Source organism: Corvus kubaryi, unplaced genomic scaffold (assembly GCF_017639235.1).
Source record: "Corvus kubaryi isolate FWS band 111438036 unplaced genomic scaffold, C.kubaryi_AGA036_p1.0 138, whole genome shotgun sequence".
NCBI classification, from domain to species: domain Eukaryota; kingdom Metazoa; phylum Chordata; class Aves; order Passeriformes; family Corvidae; genus Corvus; species Corvus kubaryi.
This window is the reverse complement of record NW_024580672.1, coordinates 1668157-1688259: the sequence shown is the minus strand read 5'-3', so window position 1 is coordinate 1688259 and position 20103 is coordinate 1668157. Positions and strand designations below refer to the sequence as shown.

The 20103-nt window shown below is 38.5% G+C and overlaps 1 protein-coding gene across 50 annotated transcripts in view; it reads right to left on the bottom strand.

Moving 5' to 3' along the window:
- Positions 1-20103, bottom strand: part of KCNMA1 (potassium calcium-activated channel subfamily M alpha 1) — a 439385-nt gene that overhangs the window by 40429 nt on the left and 378853 nt on the right. For all 50 annotated transcript variants that reach the window (XM_042018554.1, XM_042018555.1, XM_042018556.1 and 47 more), the window contains 3 exons: positions 10622-10745; positions 7510-7734; positions 4161-4353 (listed from right to left, as the gene is read on the bottom strand). In XM_042018554.1, the coding sequence (XP_041874488.1) occupies positions 4161-4353; positions 7510-7734; positions 10622-10745 (542 nt within the window). The remainder of the gene's footprint in view (positions 1-4160; positions 4354-7509; positions 7735-10621; positions 10746-20103) is intronic.

The window sequence follows — 20103 nt, the reverse complement described above, 5'->3', positions numbered from 1 at the left end:
GCAGCCCTAACCTCTAGCAAGCCTACGGAGCTGCACAGTCAGCTTTGAAACTATCAATGCAGACAGCCATGAGAACATTTTCAACCTGAGAACTTTGAACAGGACAGATCCAATTTGAAAGAACTGCCTGTTCTTTTTGAGTAGAAGTACACACTTTATGTAAAGGAGACCAGCAAATCCTTTCAGAACTGTTAGTAAGCTTTTCCTCCTAAGGAAGACAGCTTGTTTCCACTTGTAGTTCTGTGTAGCCATGCATTTGGTCGTATGTTGCCAGACAGCTGATGATGAACATAGATTTGACAACTTAGATAGTTTACTGCCATCCCCTCTGGATACTCCAGGTCATTTGTAGCTCTGGTCCAGAATATTATTTTTTTCCTGTGTCTTGGAATTTTGAGTTGGATTTTTCTTCTGCGGAAGGTCGAGGCAGAGCACCGTGCTTGGACAAGATGCAGTTCTGCTGGATCAGTTACGATCCAAGGCAGGCAGGCCAGAGGACAAAAGTGTTTCCACACTACTTGTAGAAGGTCCAGATAATTACTGTTAACCAGTCCAAAAACCTGGGGATATTTTAACACCATAAGGAGGTACTTTCAAGTCTTCATTTCTGTATGAGAATAGCTGTGTGTGTTTTAACTTCATCTTGAACTAGTAATGAGAAAATCCCTTGTTGATGCAAACCAGAATAATACAGAGCTGATTTTTCAGCAGTTAACTTAATCCATTGGGAATTGGCAGCCCTATTGTCATAGAACTTTCCCTTTCAGCAAAGCTTCCTGTCATGTGTCCACCCACCTGTTCCTTCTACAAGACCTTTCCTCTCGGGCTGCACCAGGGTTCCATTTCAAAGCTCTGTCCCTGGCTGGAAAGGGCATGTTTGGAGGGATACAGAGGGTCGGCTAGTGATGAATGCTTATATGCCTAGGACTGGGAGTGACTTTAGTGTTAAAGTAGGTAATGAGGATGAGGCTCTGGGAAAAACGGAATGAAATCCCAAAATTTGTGGATTCTTCTCCTGCTACCAACTTAGAGTAAAGGAGTTATAGATATAGCCCTGTACTTCAACACTTGCCAACGATTATGGCTTATCTGATTGTTAAATAAAATTTGCATCCTGCTTTTTATGGCACCCTTCTTGTACTGGTGTCATCTTTTGCCTGATGCTGAAATGAAATAATCACAGATACAAACTAGAAAGATCCTTGTACATTCAATAACCTATCAAGTAAATGACTGTATTTTTATTTCTCAGAAATGTAAACATAAATTATATATCAGGTTTTCATATGAGATTCCCCTGCTCGGTGACTACATAACTATACATATATAATACAACATATTTACTCAGAATAGCAAGGGTAAGGTCATACTGCTAAATCCCTCACCAAAAATCTTGAAGCTCAGCCCATATGTTTCTCAGACTGCTCACATATTTTGCTTTATTTCTTCTCTTTTCAACACCCTGTCACAGGTCAACTGACCTTCTGCCATACCTCCAGATTTTCTAATGCCAGGGTTTCTGATGATCAGTAGCAGAAGTAACATAAAATAACGACACAGAAGATCCAAAGCACGATGTTGATGAGGATGTCTTAATTCAAAATCATACAATAAGATCTAGAAAAACTAAGATTGGCAATACTTGAAGTTTTTATCAGTTAACGTGTTAAGGACAAGTATGTCAAGCAATACACAAATGAAAAATAACAACTTGCTCTGTAAATAAAGGCACTAAATTGCCAGTAAGAATCTCTGAGTTTGTTCTAATACACTGCTTGTTGACCAGCAAAAGTTGAATCACCTGGTTTATATAATTGTCATGATAGTTGTGTCCACCGTATGTTAAAGCTGCATTTCACAGACAAAAATGTCACATTGCATATAATTTCCAGTAAAATTTGTGCTATCTACTGATCTAACTGCTTCTGACAGTCTAATCATTTTATTCAAGGTCTTCTGTGAAAATTTACTGTACTGAAAGGAATGCAACCAATTCAGGAGTTGTGGATATCATACACAGAGAATTTACCGTGAAGATAATTATTTTCTGAAGCAACTCAGCTTGGAAGAACCCCTCCTTATTCAGTGATCCCAATTAAAACAGGCTGCTGGTTGCCTGCCTTGTGTCATGCCCTGTTTCCCCAGAACATATACCGAAAGAATGACCTTTTATTTTTTAACATGCAATCTGGTATTTACCTGAAGTAATGTCAAAAATTTCTAAGAATATGCTCACCTATTGTTCCTCCTCTTCTCCCCATCAGCAACATTTAACAGGGCTAAAGGGATTTGGACCATGGCCAGTGTACACCTCCTGACCTATAGGGGCTATTGCTGTAGCAGCAACCTGGGTATTAGAGATTCACAGAACAATTCAGTCTGGAAGGGACATTGGAAGGTCTCCGGTCTTATTTCCTGCTCTAAGCAGTGTCAACTACAAGGTCAGCTCAGCTTCTTCGAGCTTTATGCAGTCAGGTCTTGAATACCTCCAAGGATGGGGAGTAAAAAATGACAGGTGATCATGTAGTGCACAAGACTGGATATTGGTAAGTTTCCTCCATCCTCACTGAGGGATGGTGTGAGATGCTGTGTACACCAAGAGGTAAATACAACAGTCCTGAAAATGTCTCTAACTTCTGAGCAAAGACAGAAAATTCTCTCAGACTGCTCATGCTCAAGAAGAGATTCTTGATTATTTTAATTATGTGTGTGATAGGAGACTGAGAGAGATTCATCAAAGAGTAGCCATTAGCCTGGTAGTAAAAGTACAGATTTAGTTTTGAGATACAGAATTTCAAATCCCAGGTCTAGATCAGTGAAACAAGGAACCTCTATGCCTGTCTCCCACTTCTGCAATGAGTTTCTTAATCATAACTATAAGCTATCAGAGCGTGAGCAAGCTGGTCTCACAAATTTATGAGGAAAGAACTCTAAAATATTTGGAGTTGTATTATTTCCAGACCAAAGATTTGAAACTTTGAACACTCATGGGATTGAAAACAACCAGTTTCTTCCTTTTCTTCTCTAAATCTACTTTTTATCCAGAAAACTGTCTGATCTGACTTTGAAAACTTCAAGCTTTTAGCTTCCTGGTACAATATAATTCCACCATTTTAATGCAGATTCTAAGAAAGAATTTTCTATGTTCAAGTTTCTATATTCAAGAAGTTACACTGCAGCCTCTGATTTTTGGCACATAATTCCTATTTCCTGATAAGAGTGTAAAGAGGAAAACCTGAACTTAATCTTAGTTCTCACCGTCCTTGAGGGAAAACTACCTCTCGATCAGGCTCACAGGGAAACTGCAGACCAAAGCACAATCCTTTCCACCTACATTTATAGCAAAACTAGATCCAGAGGGAATATTTACTGCAGCAGCTAATAGGTTTATCAAAGGTAGGACTTCAGCTGCATAAGCTGCAAGACGCTTCAGGGATGGGGAGATGATTGTTTTTACTCTGATGGTCTTTGCTGGGGTGCTTATGACTGCTTTGCAGCTGCTTTGCACAGGCATAGATGGTGTAAAATAGCCTTTGGCTACCTATGAATCAGTCCCCTACTCTCAGGAAAGATTGAAGGATTTTGTTTAACGTCCTTAAATGGGATGAGTACATGTCAAACCATGGGAAGAAATCAGCTTTGAGTTAACTCTCAGTTAACTTCTTGAGCAAGAAGGTGCCAGAGCTGTAAAGAAAATTTAAAGTTCTTGTTCTTTTTTATTTTACTTTTTGGCTGGTATTACTCAAACTTGTATTTTCTTTGCAGTTTTAATGTGCTCTACATAAAAAGATATTTTGTTGGACAGAAACTTCAGATATTCCAAATAATAATTGCAAGTTATCACTGGTTATACAACAGCAACTCCCCATGTAAGAAAGTCACAGTGAGAAAATGACGGTTTTATATATTATCTAGGAAAATTTTAAAATGAGAAAAAATGCCAGTTTCATGTTCATTCATTTTTTCTCTGAATGATGTGCTTTGTGATGTAGCAGAGAAACTACGTGACTGTCCCTTTAAAAGCCATCATACCAATCAGCAGGTTTAACTGTCAAGCAAGCTGATGTAGGGCTCTTTGAATTACTGAGTGAGGGATATTCTTCCTGCCAGGTCCTGTCCCCTGTAGGCACTGCAGAGAAGTATTATAGGGCAGTCCTTACCTTGGGAATTAGCCTGCAAGACCCCAATGCTGTCATCAAACTGCATAGATTTGATGTTGAGTGACGCCAAGATGCATTCCTTGTCCTGCAGCGAAGCATCATCAATATTATTCTGATTGGCTGACAGGATAACGCACATGTCGCAGAGGTTGATGTTGACAGCCCTTAAATCAGCCCGACTTAATGGCGTACCCTTCGGCACAGGGAAAAAAAAGGGGGGGTGCAGAAGAGGGGAAAAAAGAAAAACAAATTAAAGATTGAGAAGGAGCTTTGGGAAATTATTTAACAAGTATCTTTTTTATGCTCTGACATTAAGCTGGTCTAACTATGTGCCAGGGAATAGGAGATGTGTGCTAATCTAAAGGGTAGTTGGTGCTGATGGCAGCATTTTAGGTTCAGTCTCAATACTCAGTCAAGCTATTACTAACAAACAAGAAACAGGAATAATGCCAGCATTCTACATCTCATCGGTGACTTGAAATTGTCTTGATTTAAGTTGCTATCATGTGGCAACCTCTGGCTCTCTGAATATAACAAGGGGGGTGTTTTAAATGTCTATTTATCTACTACCAAGTCACAATGGTCTTGGGCAAAAGAACAGCAATTTAAACAGGAAAGCATTACGTGTCCGGCACATTTGAAATGCAATCAGGATAAAGCTATTTTTTCAACCTAAAGCAATACACAGAAAAGGTTAATCCTTTTTGAAGCACGCTTTTGGTGCTTCTAGAAGGAAAACACACTGAGCTTCAAAGCTGTGTGATTAAACCCTTTGAAACAGAAACAGGACTTTATCCTAATGGGCACAACTTGTGCAACAGTCCCTGCTCCACAATCCTCAATCAGAGAATGCAGTCACTAAAATGAAATGCTGTGGTAGCCTGTGGATTTTTTTCATAGTAAACAAAACTGAGATATGACACTTGACATGGTATTTTTTGTTTAAAATTACACATGCTTTTCACATCCAACAGTCCACAACTATAGTTACAGAGTATTAAGTCTACATCACAGGGGCTGCAAGGTTCAGGAAAAACACTTTTTTTTTTAATGGAAACTAGATTCTGCTCTGCTGCCTCACATGGTTTGGTACTCAAAGACCCTAATGATGAGGAGACATAACTGTCCCCTTGTCACGCAGCGACTTTCATAAAATCAAGACAAGACCCTGCTCTTCCATCTCCTGATCATAAATGGTGAATATCTCCTGAAGTCCACTGAGAGTACTCACAGCAAAAGTGATTTTAAAATGCACAGAGTGTAGGAAGAGCCCAATTCTTATTCAGTGATTGCCAGCTTAATTATTCCATGTAACTTTCAATAATTTGAGGCGTGAAACCTTGTGAAAAACAATGTGTATCAAACAGATACGATTTCATTATAAACTGCTCAAAAGTTAGAACACGATTATTCCAGCCACCTTAATCCTGCTCTTTGTGCCTGTACTGCACACCAAGTGAAGCAGGAGTCCTATGGGGAAAAATAATATGCAATAATGTAATTAATTAAAGGCTCACTCCTAATGATTTTATGCAAAGGGACAGAATTAAGGCTGCCTGAGGATATTTAAAATTGGCATTTGCCTACTTTTTAAGCGTTTATTCAGCAGCCTAAAGGCCTCTTTTAATACAGATTTTAAATTCCAATTTTTTTCTTTAAACCAGAACAAATGTTTTTGTATTCAGCTATAATCACATCTCCATCAGATAGCAGCAGCAAGTTTTACCTCGTCAACCAAAACACAGAGAAGTAGGAAAGTGGCCTCCCTTTAACACAATTTTCTACAAGTATAATCTCAGAAACTTAAGTACATTTTTTAATTAGTATAATTAGATCAGAAAATTGCTGCTATTTTTAACCTTATATCACCATTTTGAACCAGATAGGCTGGGGAAAAAAAAGTGGGAAAAAAGTAATGAAGTCTGTGTGGTCTTCAGCACCCTTGATTTCTATGTGAGATACAATTCCTTTATAATATTCTGTATTTTTAAAGGTGCATCGTCTAAGCTGTTCAAGTCAAAATTAATCTAAAGCTATTCTGAATTTTGGTGTAAACTCGGGAAAGTAAAGCTGGTGTACATTTCTTTAATGCCTCTTCAGAATTCAGAATCTAAACTTTCCAAAAACATATTATAATAATGGATACACATTATATACTGGAAGCAGTAGCAGGATTCTATTCTGCTCGATAGTTCAAGAGTATTATCAATTTAATTCTGATTCCCTAGTCTTTAGCCTTCACAGTGACTGGAATTAAAAGGAATTGGCAGAAAAAGGAGGATATTAACTGACCAAATCTGATATTGACACCATTTTTGTGACAGCAGAGAATCTTGTGACACCATCTGTTGGATCAGGTTACAGAAAAATGCCAAGGGCTAACACTAAAACTGCATTTACAGTAACAAAGACCTACAGTCTGAATTAATCAAAAAGCAAAGACAGCCCTTTCATTCTATAGCTATTTTCCCAGTTATTCAGTTAAGGTTACATCCATCATTGATTTATTTATTTTTAACTGCTGAAATGTAGTTATTAAAAACTAGTAAACCCATAATTTTTGTTTCTGGAAAAAAATATCTAACTTTACTATATAACATGCAGAGCATTCTCTTTCATACTTATACCATGGGCTCCCACTTGTCATTTACAGCTATGATTACCTAAGATCACTGGCTTGGAGGGCTTTATTTTTTAGTCCTGGAGCTCTTGATTCTACATTTGGTCATTTGAGTGAATCTTAATGACACATAGGAGAAAAAGGACCTTTGCAGTTTTAGTAGTTGTGCCTACTAAAATCAATAGGAGCTTTTCATTGATTTAAAAAGGATCAGGTTTTGCTGTACTTCCATACAGGACTCTGTACTGAAATGCCATGGCAGTGTTCCGTATAAAGCAGGCCAGTCCACAGGAGGTCTTTACATATAAATACATGAATATGTATAAATATTAAGTAGATAGAGTAACAATATTTTTTTCAAAGGTTTTGTGGGTATAAATACATAAATAATATCATAAATAACTACTGTCGTTCTGTCAGGGAAATCACAACATCAGAACCGGCTCCATGCAGTGCACTACCGTGAATGTTCAATACATAACACAGCTAATACATCTGATAGCAGCTGAAATTCATCCGATGAGGATGATGAGGAGCCAAACACTGCAGCAAATATCTTCTAATAAGGTCTCACAGGGCTCTGTTTTCACAGACACAGTAAAGTGAAAATCTAAGTCCTCAGGCCTATAAGCAGACAAAAGTAAAAAAGCCTAAGATCAAAGTCAATATGAATCTGTCCAGTTGGTGTCCCAAATAACAAAGTATCAATAATATGGCTTTTGAACTTACAGGCAAGATTGAAACCTTGGGGAAGTTATGCAGTGTCTCCCATTCCCTTCTCAGGTATTCAAGTGAACCCACAAACACAATGTGCTTGAGTTCATGGTAGTGAAAGTTGCTGGCTCGTAATGGCATCACTAAATTTCTTAATCCAATCAAAGCAGATGTAACATCCCCAAATATGCAAACGACTACATGCCCACTTAAAACTGTCATCGCTGCTTCACTTCGAGTCTAAAATAAAAAACAAAACAAAACAAAAAGACAAGGGAAAAATGAAACAAAGGGCATCTTAAATCATATATTGAGTTTAAAACCAGGAAAAATACAACTGTCAATATTGTTCATGCACAAAGAAGTAGTTTGGTAACAGCTGCTCATTTTACCCTTATTTATCCTTCATTAAATGTGCTCAGCAGAAAAAAAATTTTGTTCTTGTTCGCAAATCCTTCAGCATTTGGGAAGACATTGTATTGGATCAAATTCTGGTCCTGTGTAAGTTTCTATACATGTGGATTGTGACTCTGGTTACAAAGTACTGTGGATTTAGCTAAGGATTATGGAAGATAGATGCAAAATCACACCCTAGTTGAAAAATCACTAGCTGGGTTTTTTTCAGGACCAATTTGAAAAGGAAAATATTGAGTGTCCAGTGTTCCTAGTAGGGCTTTGTGATGTTACTCAGATTTTGTGAATTGAGGACCACAGCCTCTTAGAGTCAAAGCTCTTATTTAAAGACAAGCTGCTGTTACCCTGAGAAGAAATCCACGAATGCTCTACACTGCTCTGCTTTACAATGGATGCCCACTATACTGCACAGAGCTTCTCTCAGTGACAAAATCAAAGCGAAAGTTTGTGACTAATACTAAATTTTCAGGCCAATTGGACTTACAGAGGAAACAGGTCTCATGGAGAATATTTAAACGATGTCCAGAATTATTTTCTTGTCTCAGTGAGAGAACAAATTTTTGCACTAATTTCAGCATTGTTTAAGTCAGTTGAGCAGGCAACTCAAACACCAAGATGATTAAATAATGCCACAAGGAAAAAATGAGCTTAATTTCTGTAGCCAGTCTTGACATTGTTGTCGTCCATCGAGTAGCTGGAGATCCATCGATGTATTGCCGAGAAATTGTATATGGGACCATTACACAGAAATTTTACCAAGGAACAAAACTAAAACAGTGGTGAACTGCAAAATTTTCCTCTCACTTATCCATAGTATATGCCATTCTTCTATATTACAGAAGCATGGTGGTGTGCAATTAAGACTGGAATATGCAGCAGATATGCTCATTATGTCAGAAGAATGGGAACTCTGATTAGAAGTTTTCTCATCTATTAAAAAATGCATGAGCTTTCAATTTCTCCAGGGCAATTATATTGATTTTCATACAGCTTGACCAAGAGAGTCATCTTGGCCCTTCAAACAGCAGAAGACATGAGCGAATCCTCAAGTGAAGCATGTAAGCTGTCCCATGCCTCTGCCTATACATCTGGAATACTCAGATTTTACAAGACAGAGACCAAGTCTTGAAAGCAGGTATGTGAAAAATGTCACTCCATAAATCAGCCATAAATCTGTATGTAGCCATATATGGCAAAATCCCTTCTTACTACCGGGTACTGCTGAAATGTCGCAGAGACAAAACAGACCTTGGGCAGAAAAATGAATTATTTTCTGACTGGGACATCACCAAGTATCAATTAGAAGACAAACTGGGAAATCCCATCATCGTCAAATTATGCACTAATTTGTACTTCTGCAGTCTCTAAGGACAGCATTAAATTTGCATAGAAATGAACATAGACATAAATTGTGGACTGCAAGTTTGAAAAGGTGTAGGGAAGCATTTTGCTGGCAGTGTCTTTATTTGTGATGATGTATGAAGCAGAAAGCACCTGGACAGACTTGAAGATTCACAGGCTGGTAGTGGAAAAAACTAACATGGCATAACCAAGAGATGATGATTCAGTCACTCCCCAGCACCATTTTTGGAGGAACACTTTTCAAAGTAGGGCAACTGGTAGTTCGTCAGCTAAAATGTGTTCATAGCACAAAGGCACATTTCTATCTCTGTTTATTACAAAGTGTTTTACACTTTTACCCCTTCTTGCTTGCTGATTACAAATAAATGATACCATTTAAAGCTGTTCAGGCAAACTCCATCTCAAAGTTCCATCTCTGAAATTTGGAACTTACTTGCTTGACTGTTTAAACACTGATATTGCAATTCCAGGCAATGTCAGAGTTATTACAGAAACCCCTGAGGAGAACTGGAGACAAGCTTTTAACCCCTGATTGCTAGAATAACTGGGCTGTCACCATCGTTGGCTACGCTATGCCACAGTGCAGGAAAATCTAAGAGAGCAGGCTCGGGAAAAGCTTTATGAAGTGCGACAAAGTGAAGATCCACCAGGGAGTTCATTTCAAATAGAATCAGTTTTGCGTACGAGATCTGCGCTCAGTTACTTGCTACTCTTAGGTGTGAGTAAATGAACACAAGTGGCATAAACTTTCTAAATAAGCTGTGATAGGCCTCCTAATTGTTTTTAATTACTTGAGTCAGTTTGATGGGTTTTCCCAGTTAAAGAAATAAGACACACATAGACAGGGCTCACTGCAACATGCTAGAGATAGAGTAGGAGCACTACTTGCTCTGGCCTGTTTGGGCATCTTGAAATATTGGGAATTGAGAGAGAAGTTCTAAGAGAGCAAAATTAATAAAAAATCAATTAACAATAATGAATAAACATCAATAAATAAGAGGCAAGTCAAAACAACACTTGCCTGTGTTAGAATCATTACTGCCTTGTGTAAAGAGAAAAATGGGGTATGTAAGGATTTAAGTATTTCTAATCTTAATTCTCTAAAGATTTAAACCAAATACGCAAATTTCAGTTCATGAAAACAAAATTCCCTATACTGGACAAATTTTTATTGTTGCACTGTGCATAAAGATTTAAATGATCAGAATTCTTTAACCAAAAATCCTAGCTTTGGTTTCACCAGTCTGTGCTCCTGACTTCAATACACTGGATTTCGTGATTGTAGAGACTAATTTATTAATCCATTAGACATCAGTTCTATGGTTTAACACAACTTATCATCAATACCTACCAAAATGACCTTTTCAATGTCTTTGGCTGGACACCAATGAAACATCCCTGTAGAGTCATATTTTTTCACATTGGCATCCATATTGTCAATCTGCTCATTTCCAGGAATTAACAAGGGGTCATGCCTGGGGAAAAACAAGTTGAGGACAACATAAATGGAAAATACTATGAATTATGGATGGAAAAGATATCCCAAGAGCTGTTTACAAAGAGGGATAAAAGTAAAAAAATGAAATGTATTTACACTTTAACATGCTTTCAATAAGGACATTTTTAAACAAAAGCTGCATATCAAAAAAAGAAGTTAATTTTTAAATTTTGGGTGCAGTTTCAGAAACTTTCTGTACTTGTCTATACCAATAATAATTTAATTTTAAATTGGGTTTTCTGACACCATCACAACCATGTAAGTTTTCTTCTTTCCAGTTCCACTCCTCTGAAACAAATATCAAAGTTCCTATAGGCATTTGCAATGAAGTAGAAGGGATAGGAACAGAACCCCATGCTGACTGACTGGCATAAGTATGGAAAGCCAATTACTTGCTTTTACCACGTACAACTTCTGATGTGATGCTCTTCACAGTAAAAGCTTTAACAGGCTGCACTTTAAATATTTTAGCAATTTGCCCAATCATATTTTGCTTTCCCAAACTGAAGCCCTTTAAAGATTCAACAGTATGTCATTTTAGAGCAGACTGACTAACAAATGCCCACATCTGGAATACATGATTTTAATACCAAACAACAATGTCCATTTTCTCTGACAACTCTACCTGTGATAACCCTCTAAGTGTTTCTGCAGCAACATTTTAAAGCACAAGGCTTCTCAAAGGAGAAGCAAATGAAAGACATTTTTATGAACTTGCTCTCCAGCTATATAGCTACATCTAAGCACAGACACATACAGTTCTCTAATTTATATGCTAAAATCAAACATTAAGCTAAGTACTAAGTGACTCCAACACTCTCAGATGCTGGTGAAGACCCCTAAGTGACTGCATTATACAGTAGCATTAGCAAAATTGTATTCACAAGATACAGGGTAAACTGACCCTAAAATCTTTTATTTAGCACAGGTTAATAGTGCTTTGTCTGGAAAGCCACAGTCTTTACCTCAGGTTTTTGTCATGAATGCTTGAAATATCTCGATACAGAATTGAGACATTTCAAAGAAGAAAGTATTTGCAATGTAAGAATATGCTAAGTACTCTGAAACAGATATCCAAATTTTAAAGCAGTTTGCCTTTTGAAGCCTGTTAAAGAAATGCCCATATTGCCTGAACTCTTTAAACAGGAAAGTTTCCTGCTTTTAAAGCATTTGAACCAGCACGCTGTGGTGAGACCCTCTCTTCTGCATGATCTGCTGAAGCAGACTGTGAACATAGTGTGTGATACAGGTTAATTTACCCTGAATATGGTATGCTAAGTTACCATGAAAGCAACAGTTGCATTCCTATGAACAGTATAATCTCGAATTCAGTCAGGGTGAACAATTAGTGTAATTTCACAGCCACTGATTACAGAGCCATTGAAATCAGTGGAAAATTCTCACGCATTTCACTCAAACAGGGTCAACTTCAAAGAAAGCTGCTCCAAAAAAGTTGAGAAACTATCAATACAATGTTCCCTTTAAACCAGAATCTACTGATGCTTTAAGACAATCAAGGCCCTACATAGCAAAGACATAAGTCAGACTCATCTGGAAAAAAGAAACACTGTGTTTTCAAAGTTTTTATATTCTCTCCAGAGATACAGTTCAGTGATTTCACTATAACCCACTGGCAGCAGAGAAGCCCTGGTGGACTACCTGGAGCCTCTGACCCTACCCCAAGCTGACTAATGACAGGCCTTGCATAAGTGGATCCTTCCTCTTTTGTAGGAAGCAGAGATGAAAAAGCTGCATCAAAGGGGTTTGTCAGGGGGGCTTGGTTGATGTATTGTTGGGGTTTTTTTATTTCTAGAAAAATATTGAGACTCTGCATTCTCTTCCTCCATCCATCACAAGATGAAGGCATGGTAGTTTTGTCTGAGAGCTGACTGTGATGCTGCTTATTGGGCATTCCCCATCTGCTCAGAGTTGCAGGTGGTACAGTAAGATCTGCAGCCATGAACACACTTCCATTTGAAGGTTGTACTAATGTTCAGACAATATTTAGTGGTGCTCTACACCAGCTATTTTTTCTAATGGAATGTGTTAGCTATGTGTTTCAAAATAAGAAACTTTGCCAAAAGATTAGGAATTTTCAGGAGTTTCCACTGAGAAATGTTTTTCTTTCTGTTGTTTCAGGGTTAGGGTTTTTTCCCTAATACTTTCACAAAACATTTCTTCATGAGTTTTTCTAGAGGAGCACTGAAACAAAAGCAAAGCTCACTGGTCAAATCACCTTCTCTTCCTTTCAGAAATCAAGCACATATAAGAAGGAATTTTCTTTCCCCCTTATCCTTCATCAGAGGAACTATAATAAATCACTTCTTAAAAAATGCCACATTCTAGTTTTGTAATCAGTGTTTCCTTTCTGCTCTGAGATTTAAAATTAAATAGATCATCTGAAGTTTTAACACAAATGAATATTTAGCAATACTCTAATCCCAGTCACAAAAATGATTCACAAAAATGATACAAATTGAAAGGAATGTTATAACAAAGCAGGTGGTAATGGATATCTGACATCCAACTATGGTCAGCTGCCTTGAGGTTTGAGGCAATTTTTAGAATATGAGGGCTTAAAGCCTAGCATAGTTCTTTTGGGCTTTGCATTCTAACAGGGAACATTCAAAGTAGCTTGTGCCAAAGGTTTATTAGAATATTTTAGGCTTAAACGTAAGTAGGCTGAGGGAAGAACAAAGAATGTGATTCATCAGCTATAACTCCCTGTTGAAGCTTTAGGTCGCAAATTGTGATTTAAAAAAAACCAAAAAAACCCTTTAGGTTTTTGGGGTTTTTAAATCAATACATGCATTTATTTGCAGTATCATAAACCGTTTGGACTCTCTGCTTTACTGCTTGGAGTACAGCAAGTGGGAACCTTAAAGCTAGCAAATAGGATGGGACACACAACATGAAAGCATGCTAAGAAATATTATTGTACTACTTTTACTCTAGGATAATGGGTTATTGCCTGAGAAGGACTCTGTGATATGACTAGCCACATTCTGTTTCACAATCTGTGGGGTTATACATATAAGTGTGTTTATTAAATTTAAGTCTTCTAGGCTAAGATACTATTTAAATCTCTCTTTAATCAATGTTCTTTCATTGTTCTCAGTAAAGTGATCCCTGAAGATGTCTCTGGATCTTGGAAACTCTGCTACAGGTCCACCTTTGTCCTCAGATGTTACTGAATGTATCAGAAAATACACTGACTTATATATTTAAAAACAGAATTGATCAGAACAGTGATAAAGTAGTATTACTACTTTGGATATACACACCCTCATTAATTTGATGATCCAAACCTGTTTTGCAAATACTAAATATTAATTAAGACAGACACACAGAGAGGCCAAAGCTGTCAAATCTGCCTAAGGCATTTGGACACCCTCTTCCCATTAAAATTTATATTCCACAAAGCATTACAGTCATTGCCCTTACAGCCAAACCATGGACTGAATGTTTCTAGAGCCTCTCTGCCTCCTCATCCTTGAAGATGGCCTTGTCAAGCTGTGCTTGAGTCACACTGGCAGGTTACTGTAGAAATGCTTATATTCATGCTGCAGCTATTATGTTCTCCAGGGCTACAAAGTCATCTGATTTAAGACTTCAAATTGTAGGAAGAAAAGCACTTTCTGTAAATTAAATCCCTAGTATTTGTTTTAATTAAGATATTGTTTTTCATGACTTGCAATGACCAAAGCATTTGGTCATTCTGGCCAGGAAAAGACATGTATAGCCTGTATGGGAGGAAAGGAATCCAAGTTAAATTTCCCTCATCCATAACTCCAGCTTAAAAATAGCTTCTCTGGTTCTTATGGCAGATATTACATACGCATGACTTAAAATGAAGAGCAAAATACCATCTTTTCAAGGTTTTGAAGAGCATATAATGCCACTTATGTGCAATTAAACTTGAAAACGATGCTAAATGCCATGATACAGCTGCAAACCCAAAAAGCCTGCCTGGAAGAAAACAGCCTAAAGCAAAACCATAAATCCCACTTACAGAAAACCTACTGCAAGGAAGTCAACATTACATTTTAAAGAGCACTACTTCCCTAGCACACATTTATAACTACCACAAAATCTGAGTTTTTGAGTCTGAAACTTTTGGGTACTGATGGGGAATGGACAGAACTGAAAAGACCATTCAGGACTAAATGGCTGCCTCACTAAATGACTATTGTTAAACATACCCTTGTATTATGTCACCATTGTCTTAGCCCTCGCTATTATTCATACGTAATTGATTACTAGAGCAACATACCCTCCCTGATCTGCAGTGGAACTAGTCCATGTGCTGAGCATTGGGAACAAGAATACTGTGTGACCAGCAGGGAGGACCCTGGGTTTGCATGAAAATAAACTGCAATCTCTTAGTCTTTACACATTAGTAAGACAATGTCTTGGCTACTTTTTATTCTGCCCTCTAATAAAACTCTTATTGTCAACAGCAAAACACACCTGAGAGAAACACAACTCCTCTTTAACCTGTGTTTGTTAAGAGTCTGCAATTGTGCTGTTCTCAGGTAGATATATCTGGATTTTGTGCACAAAAAACTGTTTAGCAGTCTCCTCCACAAGATTTAGGGTCGTTAGTCACTTTGCCTGTGGTTCAGGAATTTTGAGTTTTCCTACCTGACTTATATGTTTGTGGGTATATCTTAGCAAGTGTGTGCACACAGATACTTAATTTTAGGAGGAAGGAGTGCATTTGCTGAAGGTAAGAGAGGAATTGAAGACACGCTAAAGAATGTCTCATGCCTTCGAAATTTCTCCTACAACTACCCTAACAAATTGTGGCAATTAACATGCTGTTAGTGTTAGATGTATGCAGCCAGTGCAGGTGCTAATAATTGAAAAAGCATTTAGAGCTTTTACACCCTGGCTGAATATTTCATGATGTGCTGCATGTTTCACTATTTACTCAGTGGGCCTCTGTCACTTCAATCTTCTCTGACTGCTTTGACTGGTGCTATAAAGCTCAACTAAGATAGAGTGACGGCTTGTCACAGGAAAACTCCACTGACTCCAGCAGCTCGCTGGGACTAGCTATGAAGGTTGTCACGACATTCTGATGGAATTCAGCAAATGTTTTGTGACTAATACACCCAACATTTGTCGGCTACCATTAGCCATTCCCTGTGACCCTGCAGTCTGTGTGGATGGCATTAAGTTGTAATGAGAATTTGTTGCCTATGTGTGTTACACTAATGACACTCTCTCACTGATCTTTCCTTCCACAGGTTAATCAGAAATGAAATTTGTAAGGATTCAGTGCCCAAATGCACCAGGCTTTAGAGAAGAAAACCCAGTGTGACAAGAGAAAGAAAACCTGCATTTTACTGCTAAATGTTTTCATTGTTATGTTCAGAAGCTATCCTAATATTACTAGATTCTCATACTGTCCTTTTCCCTAAATCTAGGAAGAAGACTATATCTAATACAGAGGTTGGTACCCAGTGTCTTGTACAGTTTATGGGCCGAATTACAGTGTTAGTTCTCCTTTCTTCCCTCTTACTCTGCCCAGATATTGCTGGTTTTATTATTCTCAGAAGCCTTACTGAAGATCTCACATTAATTTATCAAGACTACTAAGAACACTGATATAAGGCTGTTTACTGTAAGAATCTTGCTTTTAAAAGTATCTTGATACCTCAGGACATGATCAGAATATGCTTCTGAAGTACAAAGCCTCTCACATAAAAAAAGTAATGAAATACTTAACTTCTAGACTTTTGCACATGCAATTTAATGAGGGGGACACAAGACACACAGTCCATGTGTCTTTTGTTTTTAATATTTCCCATTTAGGTCTACTGAAGCTGAAGAACTAGCAATCTTTGAGAGGTAGGAGAATGTACCTGAAAAAATAATTTCTGATTTATAAAAAATAAACCCACAGTTAAGTGGCATCATAAAATATAGGAGTGTTTCTGTCACTTAAAAGAAGTGTGTGACCTTATGATAAAAGCTATCACTTTTTCAAGTCAATGTTTATAAGAATACAATTCTTTCTTTAAACCCAGTTTATAGCTAAAGAGCTTTTTATTTCCACTGCCTTGATCTGAGTCGATCTTGTCTTACCCTGAACTTCATAAAAATAATATTTTTTTTTTCTGCTGGAAAATTCTCCTTTCCTTTCCCGACACTGCTCTCTTATCCCAAAAAGACTTGTGCAAGATTTCAAGTAACCTCAAAAAACCCCTGATACTGCTTTATTCCTATGGTTTATAACACAACTACTGTGTTGGGTTTGCATGGTCAGGTTTTGGTAGCCAGGGGACTACCAGGGTGGCTTCTGTGAGAAGCTGCCAGAAGCTTCCTCCATATCCAGTGGATCCAGTGTCACTTGGCTCCGGACAGACGTGCTGCTGGCCAAGGCTGGGCCAATTAGAAATGATGGTAGCACCTCTGTGATAATATATTTAGGCAGAAGGAAATAAAAGTTATTGTGCAGATGTAATTGCAGCCAGAGAAGAGTGGGGTGAGAGGAACAGCTCTGCAGACACCAGGTCAGTGGAGAAGGAGGGGCAGGAGATGCTCCAGGCACCCAAGCTGAGGTTCCCCTGCAGGCCATGGTGAGTATCATGGTGAAGCAGGATGTCCTCCTGCAGCCCTCGGAGGCCCACGGGGATGCAGAGATGCCCCTGAAGCCTGTGGAAGAGACCCACACTGGAAAAGGTGGGTGCCTGAGAGGAGGCAGGGACCCCATAGGAGGCCCATGCTGGAGGAGGCTCCTGACAGGGACCTGCAGGCCCATGGAGAGAGGAGCCCATGCTGAAGCAGGTTTCCTGGTAGGACCTGTGACCCTGTAGAGGACTCATGCTGGAGCAGCCTGTCCTTGAAGGACTGCACTCAGTGGAAGAGTGACTCAGATTGTAGCAGTTTGCAGAGAGCTGCTGCCTGTGGAATGGAATCATGTTGGAGAAGTTATGAGGAACCCTCCCATGGGAGGGACCACATGCTGGAGCCAGGGAAGGACTCCTCTCCCTGAGCAGCAGGAGAAACGACGTGTGATCACTGACCATAAACCCCATTCCTCATCTCCCTGCACCTCTGGGGCGAGGAGGTAGACCTGGGAAGGAGGAAGAAGTGAGGGGAAGGTGTTTTAAGGTCTGTTTTTACTTGTCATTGTCCTGCTCTGACTTTGTTAGCAATAAATTCAATTAGTACCTCTAACGCAAGTCTGTTTTGTGAGGGATTGCAGTCATTATCTCAACCCATGAACCTTGTGTTATATTTTCTCTCCCCTGTCCAGCTGTGGAGGGGAGTGAGACAGCAGCTTTCATGGGTGTCTGGCATCAGCCAGCATCAACCCACTACAGTCTTTTCAAAACCTGGGTACCATTCTTCAAATCAAAAAGCTAGTTGTTCAACAAAGAAATGGAAAGGAGGGAGACAAATCAAACAGGAAAACAAAGTTACCAGTCCCTGGTCTATCAAGAGTCAGATAGGCTAACAGATACTACCCCCTATCATTTAAATAATTTAATTCTATAATATTGTTAAAAACTGGTGTAAGGTAACATGGTGATCACTGAATTACTCTTGTTGTCCATGTTGGTTGTAGTGAACTTGTAAAACAGAATCAAGAAGTGAATTTTGCTGTTATATATCTGCTGGGTTGCAGCTTGGTTATCATTGCATATTACCACTGCATAAAGTCAGGATACAAATTTGAGAGTCCAAGATGGAAATTTCCAAGGCTGAGGGACGTAAATATATACCATTATTATGGTTAATCAATGGGCTTTCACTTTTCCAAACCTTACCTTCATATCTGGTTTAAGGGAGTCATGGAAAATGATCAGAGTCAACTTATTTTACCAGTTTTGGCTTGAGAAACGCTTCCCTAGATCTGCCATCACTTTTTTTTTTGGTTTCTATGAGAAAGCTCGCAGTTTCAGTTCATGGAAGGGCAGCACTACAATGGCAGAGGCAATACAAATTCATGCTGAGTGGCACTAGCAGAAATGTGTATGCACATTTAAGTGTATGTGGTTTAGTGGGTGGATGAGCAGAGAAATGTGCACAGACATTGTTCATATACTTAAAACATTATATACAACTACAGGAAAAAAGACAGAAGGTTTCCTCCTCAACTTCAGATAAATAATCTCATTAGGCTTCTGGAAATGTATGCCAAAGAGCTCACTTTTTTTTCTATGTCATTTAGCTGGGTCTTGACAGTTTCTGAGCAAGTTTTATTGTTTGGTTGGGAATTATTTTAGATCCTCGATCAAAAAAAATCCTCAGGCTTACGAAATTCTCCTTGGCAACACACTGAAAACCCAGTGTCCTCTGATGCCTCTGATTCTTACGAGATCAGGGACACTAATGATAATGACCCTTTGCTGAGTATGCTACTTGTCTAGAGGCCTATGTCAACTACACCACTACATCCAGAGTGGACAGGGACAAACTATTTGTTTGCTCTTCAGGCCCCTTGGGCCCTGTCATATGCTATTTGTTCTTGCATTAAGAGGTAGTTTGACTCAGCTGGGCTGACATTTCCTTCAAGTCAGTGTATTCCACTCATGCAGTAGCAGCTACCAAAGCATTAAGTACAGACTTGAGGCTCAGCAACAATCATTTAAGTGGCTTTTTTGATTCATATCCAGGGCTTTTCACATTTTTACTGGTCATTCTGAATCCAAAATGACATATTTTTTTAAAACTAGCTTTGCTATTTGATATTCAGGCGATATAGCCTCCTCATAGTTAACGTGACTGCTCATCAATAACACGCACCAGAACCTGCAACTGAGATGATGAACAGGGACTGATATTGCTGCATGATACCAGAGGCATTGATTGGTTCTACCTTTCTTCTCCACCTCATGAAGGACACCCAACATGTGATTACTCTCTCAGTTACAGCTTTCCTTCCTTCTCCTATTTAAATTTTACTTTTTACTGTAATAGGATGTCCACGTGTTCACATCTTAGCAGGAGGAGTATCCATTTTTCCTGTTGGAGTTTAAGTTATTTTTAAAAAGTATCCATATTCTTGTGGGTTTAATGGGACAGACTTTTGCTGATGTAAAACAGGTAAAAACAGTCATGACAATGCTGAGTATTTTTCTGGTTAATTTGCATTTGTGGGTATTGTTGGAATTTGAAGGATTTGTTTCTGATTGATTAGACTCTTCTAGTACTGCATCAGTGTGATTCTGCTCATGTCATTTGATGTGATGCAGCATTCGGTTAGAACAGTGATTTCCCAAATGTGAGTCTAGACCATCTGTGATGTACACAGAGCATTTGTATGTCAATTGTGTATTTATATCAGTTAGTAATTTATTGTAATTTAGAGCCATCAAAAA